General features: G+C 49.0%; 1 protein-coding gene across 5 annotated transcripts in view; it reads left to right on the top strand.

The window, feature by feature from the left end:
- Positions 1 to 654: 654 nt before the first annotated feature.
- pcdh7b (protocadherin 7b) overlaps positions 655 to 7,265 on the top strand; it is a 103,251-nt gene continuing 96,640 nt past the window's right edge. For 3 of the 5 annotated variants that reach the window (XM_041965172.1, XM_041965171.1, XM_041965173.1), the window contains exon 1: positions 694 to 3,729. In XM_041965172.1, the coding sequence (XP_041821106.1) occupies positions 694 to 3,729 (3,036 nt within the window). Of the gene's footprint in view, positions 3,730 to 4,039; positions 4,043 to 7,265 lie in introns of all 5 variants that reach the window. The other 2 variants (XM_041965170.1, XM_041965169.1) reach the window with 2 other exon arrangements.

The following is a 7,265-nucleotide window of genomic DNA, read 5'->3' as shown; positions in this document are numbered from 1 at the left end:
CAGGTAATTTGCTCCATATTCAACACTCTCCAGACCGGAGAGCTGACAGGCTCCGCGCCGCCGACACTCGCCGTGCGATGAGTTTGGAAACTGCGCGGACATTTAAATGATCCTTTGACATATGTGGACATATCGTCGGACGGAGGAATATTGCAGCCTCACCCAGAAAGGAGATTCTTGCCACATACTGTGAGTAAAACTGGATATGGACTGAATTCACTTTCTGGTGATGTGATGCTCGGACAGTAACGTTTTTGGCTTTTACGCGCACGAAATTCAAATATTTGTGGCACCGCCCGGAGCGCACGGAGCCCTCGCTGGTGTGTTTTTGATATCATTGCCGGGTTTTTTCCCCCCTTAACTCAAACAAGGAAAGAGCAACTAACATCCAGTGCTAGAGGAGGAAAAGCAGAGAAGAGGCGAAAGCCCGTGCACTTGCTGCTTTTCACTGCAGCAGGAGCGATGTAGGAAGTCGTCCGGGGGATGAAGTCTCACGCATCCCGCAACAGAGGGCTTTGCTCTTCATGAAAACGATATTTCTCCTCCACATTCGGACTCTCCCCCTTAGTGATTAAATCCTTCTTTTTTGACATTTTTTAAAAGTCTAAGTGGACATTTTTTCAAGTCTAGTGGACATTTTTGCAGGGGAGAACAATGAGGACTACTGGTGCAGTGGACTATTTGTACTATTGCATGCTCATTCTGCAGCTTGTGCATCAGCCCGCTGCCAAGCAAGTGCTCCGGTACCGCTTGGCCGAGGAGGGACCCGCCGATGTCAGGGTCGGCAACGTAGCCGCCGACCTGGGCATTGTCGCCGGGTCCGGCGAGGTGACATTCACGCTCGAATCGGGCTCCGATTTTTTCAAAATAGACAACATAACAGGTGAGCTCACCACCAACGAGAGGCGCATAGACCGTGAAAAATTACAGCAGTGCCAAATGATATTTGATGAAAATGAGTGCTTTATAGATTTTGAAGTGTCAGTGATCGGACCAGCCCAGAGCTGGGTCGACCTCTTTGAGGGAAAAGTCATCATATTAGATATAAATGATAACACCCCGTCCTTCCCTTCCCCTGTCCTGACACTGTCTGTGGAGGAAAACAGACCGATTGGAACCCTTTATCTGCTGCCCACAGCCACGGACAGAGATTTTGGCAGAAATGGAATAGAGAGATATGAGCTCATCCAGGACAATGGGGAGAACTCGAGGCGCTTGGGCTCTTCTGGGGATGCATACTCGGGGAAGAGGAGATTTGAGGACGGCGCGAGCAGGAGCAGCGTCTTTGAACTGCAAGTTGCTGACACCACTGATGGAGAGAAGCAGCCTCAACTCATCATTAAAGGGGCCCTTGATAGGGAACAGAGAGACTCGTATGAGCTCACACTGCGCGTTAGGGATGGAGGCGATCCCCCTCGCTCCTCCCAGGCCATTCTGAGGGTGATGATCACCGACGTGAATGACAACAGCCCTCGGTTCGAGAAGAGCGTGTATGAGGCTGACCTGCCGGAAAACAGCTCCCCCGGTGCCCCCATACTGCAGCTCAAAGCGACTGACGCAGACGTGGGGGTTAATGGTCAAATAGAGTATGTGTTTGGGGCAGCCACAGAGTCAGTAAGGAGGCTGCTGAGGCTGGATGAGAGCACGGGGTGGCTGAGTGTGTTGCACCGCATTGACCGTGAAGAAGTGAGCCAGCTGAGGTTCACAGTAATGGCCCGTGACCGAGGCCAGCCACCGAAAATGGACAAGGCCACTGTGGTGTTGAACATCAAGGATGAGAACGACAACGTCCCTGCTATTGAGATACGGAAAATCGGACGCATTTTCTTAAAAGACGGGATAGCCAACGTGGCTGAGGATGTGGTGGTGGACACACCCATTGCCTTAGTCCAGGTGTCCGACCGTGACCAGGGGGAAAATGGCATTGTGACCTGCACGGTGGTGGGGGATGTGCCCTTTCAGCTCAAACCCGCCAGTGAGATGGAGGGCGAGCAGAATAAAAAGAAATATTTCCTCCACACATCCGCACCGCTGGACTACGAGGCCACACAGGAATACAATGTGGTCATCGTGGCTGTGGACTCTGGAAGCCCCAGTCTGGCGAGCAATAACTCTCTTATCGTCAAAGTGGGCGACACGAACGACAACCCTCCCGTCTTCAGCCAGAATGTTGTAGAGGTGTCATTTCCAGAAAACAATGCCCCAGGCGAGAGGGTGACAACAGTGGCAGCCATTGACGCAGATAGTGGAAAGAACGCTGAAATCGCCTACTCCCTGGACTCGTCAGTAAATGGGATTTTCTCTATCGATGCAGACAGTGGAGACATCAGAGTAAACACCATTCTGGACAGAGAGCAAACAGAGCGCTATGAATTCAAAGTGATAGCCAAAGATAAGGGCATAAACACCCTTCAGGGCTCTGCAACAGTGGTTATCCTTGTGGCCGACAAGAATGACAACGAACCGAAGTTCATGCAGGATGTGTTCACCTTCTATGTCAAGGAGAACCTTGAGCCAAACAGCCCAGTTGGCATGGTTACAGTCATTGACGCAGATAAAGGCCAAAATGCAGAGATGAGTCTGTTCATCGAGGAAGAGGAGGAAATCTTTTCAATCGAGAACGACACTGGGACTATCTTCTCCACCCTGTCCTTTGACCGAGAGCAGAAAACCACATACACGTTCCGGGTCAAAGCGGTGGATGGAGGCGACCCTCCCAGATCCGCCACCGCCACAGTTTCGCTCTTTGTCATGGATGAAAACGACAACGCACCAACGGTCACTTTCCCTTTAAACAGCTCCTACACCCTCCTTCCTCCCTCCAGCAATGTCAGAACAGTAGTCAGAACTGTCATAGCCACCGATACCGACACCGGCATCAACGCCGACCTGACCTACAGCATCATTGGGGGAAACCCCTTCAAGCTGTTTGAGATTGATGGGGGCACCGGGGTCATTTCTCTGGTGGGAAAGTTGGAGCAGAAGCACTACGGCCTCCACAGACTGGTGGTCCAGGTGAACGACAGCGGCCAGCCTTCGCAGAGCACCACCACACTGGTTCACGTGTATGTTAACGAGACTCTTTCCAATTCCACAGTGGTGGAGGCCCAGGTGGCGAAGAGCCTGAGCACGTCTCTCAACACCAACATTGCCGGTGACCCCAACTACGATCTGAGCAAGCAGCGGTTAAGCATCGTAATTGGGGTAGTTTCTGGCATCATGACAGTCATCCTCATTATTCTAGTCGTTGTCATGGCCCGTTACTGCCGCCCCAAGAATAAGAACGGCTACGAGGCTGGCAAGAAGGATCATGAAGACTTCTTCACACCGCAGCAGCACGATAAGTCCAAGAAGCCCAAGAAGGATAAGAAGAAGCAGAAGTCCAAACAGCCACTCTACAGCAGCATCGTCACCGTGGAGGCCTCCAAACCCAACGGGCAGCGCTACGACGGCGTCAACGAGAAGCTGTCGGACAGCCCGGGCATGGGCCGCTACCGTTCAGTCAACGGAGGGCCGGGGAGCCCAGATCTGGCCCGACACTACAAGTCCAGCTCACCACTCCCCACCGTCCAGCTTCACCCGCAGTCGCCGACAGCTGGTAAAAAGCACCAGGCAGTTCAGGACCTGCCCCCTGCCAACACGTTTGTTGGCACCGGAGATAACATTTCCCTTGGATCTGACCACTGCTCCGAATACAGCAGTCAAACTATCAACAAGTACAACAAACAGGTAAGAAGACACGTCTCCATGTTCTTTTTTCCCCCCCTCCACCACTCTTAAATGTCCTCTGTTTCTTCCTCTTAGTGTTCTCTCTACCATAATGCTTTCTGACAGGGCTAGTCTCAGTAGTCTTGTTGCCTTTATGGTGCTAATGTGTGTCAAGTTAGCGGTATTGATCTGTTTTGGTTTGGAGTGCCATTCACATGTAATATTGAAAGGGAAGGGAAAGGTTTAGATTAGCTTAGGAGGGGGCGTTGTTACCCCTCGACCAACTTTTTCGCTCTCATCGCGGCGGCGCCGAGGCTGCCTTTTCCGTCAGGGGGTGTCACAACTGCTAACCTCGGCAAATGTGTGTCAGAGTGTTGCAGACAGCTCACATAAGGGTTTGGTTTGCAGTTATTTTATCCCAGAGGGGAGTGAGGCAGGGGCCCGGCTACATTCCCCTTAGCCGTGTCAAGCCCTGCCCTGCCCTCTGTCTGCGACAAGGCTGCCTTGTCTTTTTGTGAAAGGGAGGTAGAAAAAAAAAAAACAAAAGAGGATAAGAGAGAAAGGTAGATGGAGGGCGAACGCAGCACAAACATGGCTTTGTTAGGCTTGTGAGACAGTTTTACAGTCTCGGCGTAAGTAGGAACATCTGGCCAGGAGGTCATATTAACATTCTTCTGCACTTCGGGGTCTGCATCAATTCACTGACCTACCAGTGAAATTGGACATTTTTATATCACCTCCCACATTGTGCCTCAGTTTCTTTTACCCTCCTTATCGTTTTTTTTCCCCCTCTGTCTGCCATTTTCTACCTGCTTTTCCTCCACCCTCCTGCAGTCTTACCTCCTCTCTGTTTTTGCTCCCGCCCCCCCTCTCTCAATAACTCTTTTCTTCCATTTGCAGTGCTGGAAAACGGTGTAGGTGGCATGATGTGATATTCAAATTCCAGGAAATCTGTGCTTTCATCAGTTCAGTCTTTCTACTCTTGGGCTATTTCTTTTTTGTTTGTTTGCAGTTATGTGCAACAACGGCAAGAAGCAAAGTTAATGCATAATGAAGTCGGCTGATTTGCGTTTTCAGGAGAAAAAAAAAGAACATTACTGTTTTATGTGTTTTCTGTGGCAGTCTAATGAATTATTGATCTTTCTTTTACTTGGTGTCAGCACTACACCTTTAGAATTCAGAAGTGCTTTTCTCTCCCAGAACACAGCTGGATTGCTTCTTTTTTCTCTATTTTCTGTTTTTGTTTTCCTCTTTTTTTCCCTCTCGATATCTCTTTGTTCATATTTTTACATCCCATCCCCACTGTCGCCCTTTCCTCCGTCAAGCTCTCCTTTGGCCCTGTGCAGTACATCCTTGGGTGCCTCGCGCCCACCCGCGCTGCCTGTTTTTCCTTTTTCTCTCTCAGTTTTTTCAGCTTCCGCCACATCATTCCCTTTACAATGGCGCTGTCTGCCTTGCCTTTTATTCTCGCAGTGGTTTCTTTTTAAATCTCCACTCTCATCTCTCTACACCCCCCCCCTTCCCCTCTTGCTACTTCTCTCAAATCATTTCACTTCCCTTTTACTCCTATCCCTTCTCTTCCCCTACTCTGTCTCTAACAGCTTCTAATATGGTGTATTCACTGAGCTGCTTCCCAGAGTGTGAGGAGTGCTGTTGCTTTCGGATGTCTCCTGCATAATTAAAAGGGCACTCTATTTGCTGCTGCGGCAGCAGCATGTATTGTGTGTCACTGTGCTCCGCTTATATAATTATTTATTTACTCTCTGATTCTGCGGTAACTTTTATGAACTGTGCACTCGCTAGAATATGGACAAAACCATAACGTGCAAAGAGTATTTTCTCGTGATACTCAGATCGTAAAAGGACAGTAAAGAAGGTGTTCAGTGGTTCATTTTTTTTCTGCGGTGCAGCCTGTTCAGCATTTAATGACCCCAGAGGTATAAAGGTTGTCTGTTGCATAACGATGTAATATAGTAATAGTGAGAACATACGTCACAAAGTGCTTCACACAAATAAAAAAGAAAAATGAGAGGCAGATCATCAGACTTTAACAGCAGACAAAAGCAAGCTAAAAACAAGAGGCCGAAACAGAAATCACACAAACACACTGATGGAAAGCAAGTGGAGAGAAACGGGTGTTAAGCTGCTTTTTAAAGGTGTCAGCAGTGTCCACACATCCAAAGTCCAACGGGAGGGACTTCCAAAAGTCTCCTTTTGTTTTGAGCCCGGAGCGAGGAGCAGCCAGTGAGCCCTGATCAGAGCGCCTCAGATTCCTATTGCTATCACGTGGCTGCAGTAGCTCCTCCATGCAGGCAGGTGCAGGCCTCGAAGCGTAATTACAGGAGTCTCGTACTGGGGTCTGAATTTTACGGATTGGCGTTACATGCGGCCTCATGGAGGACTTGGTCAGAAGCTTGGCAGCAGCGTTTTGGACCACTTGTGAGCGGTTTAGGGATGTTTTGCTAAGACAGAAGGGAGGAAATAAATGCGTGCATGATCATCTGGAGCTCAGCTCTGGGCCTGAGTTTTGCAGAGTTTCCTGATGTGTCCCATGGGCTTGCTAAAAACCCGCTGCTGATAGATTCTGCTGGGGTGAATAGGGTATAATTTAATGGCTGCACAGGAGAGCTAATTGAAGAGAAGGTGTGCATTCATGTGCTCCAATTATGGCATGAAACAGCCACCTCTATATTAGATTAAGTAGTGGAGCGGTCATGCTCTTGATTTTAGGGAAGCTGCATCTAAAAATATTCTGTTTTCACATAAGTGCCACTCCAGCTAAAGACATAATAAAGCACTCAAGGACACTAATGTGCCTCAGTTAAGGGAACAATTTGTGCAAGATCTGGATTAGTGGCTGAAAATGGCTGCATCAATGAACACCATTAACATTTTGCTGTTTTTATATTTAATTTTTTCTCAGATGTAAAGGTGTTACAGTTTCACTTCCTCAGATTTATTCACATCACAGAGCTTCGATTTAGATTTGACTGTTTTATCACGTTTGGCCACAGATGAAGTTGAACCAGTTTAACCCCAGTACGGTTTAGATTTATGACGAAGTGACGATAAGGGATGTTTTTCATTATGTGTGTTTTCTCACACACACACACACACACTCACTCACTCCCTCACCCACAAGCCCTTCTCTTTTACCACTCCCTCTCTTTCTGTCCTCTGTGGGAAGAGATAGAGACAAGCACAAGAAAGACGGCCCTGTTAGCGGTGTAGAGAATGGCCCCTACTGTTTCACAAGGGACTTGGGGTCGGGTGGAGGGATAGAAAGACGAGGAGGAGGGAGGAGGGGGAGGAGTACTGCTGACCATTGACTGTAATCTCTGAGGTGTCGGGTTCCGTCTTTCTCTCTCACCGCCAACCTAATCTTACAATAACTGCACAGGCAACCCGCTCGGGCAGGTAACCAGGCAACTGAGGGAGTTTATCGGCGAGGCGAGCCTTCCTTTTTAGCCCATCAGACATTTAAACAGTCATTAAGCCGGTCTGACTGTGAGCGAGAAGCCAGCGTGTCACCCAGCAGCTGCTGAGGCCTCGAACAG

The sequence above is a fragment of the Chelmon rostratus genome, chromosome 23 (genome assembly GCF_017976325.1).
Source record: "Chelmon rostratus isolate fCheRos1 chromosome 23, fCheRos1.pri, whole genome shotgun sequence".
NCBI classification, from domain to species: Eukaryota; Metazoa; Chordata; class Actinopteri; order Chaetodontiformes; family Chaetodontidae; genus Chelmon; species Chelmon rostratus.
This window is presented reverse-complemented; position numbering and strand designations above follow the sequence as displayed.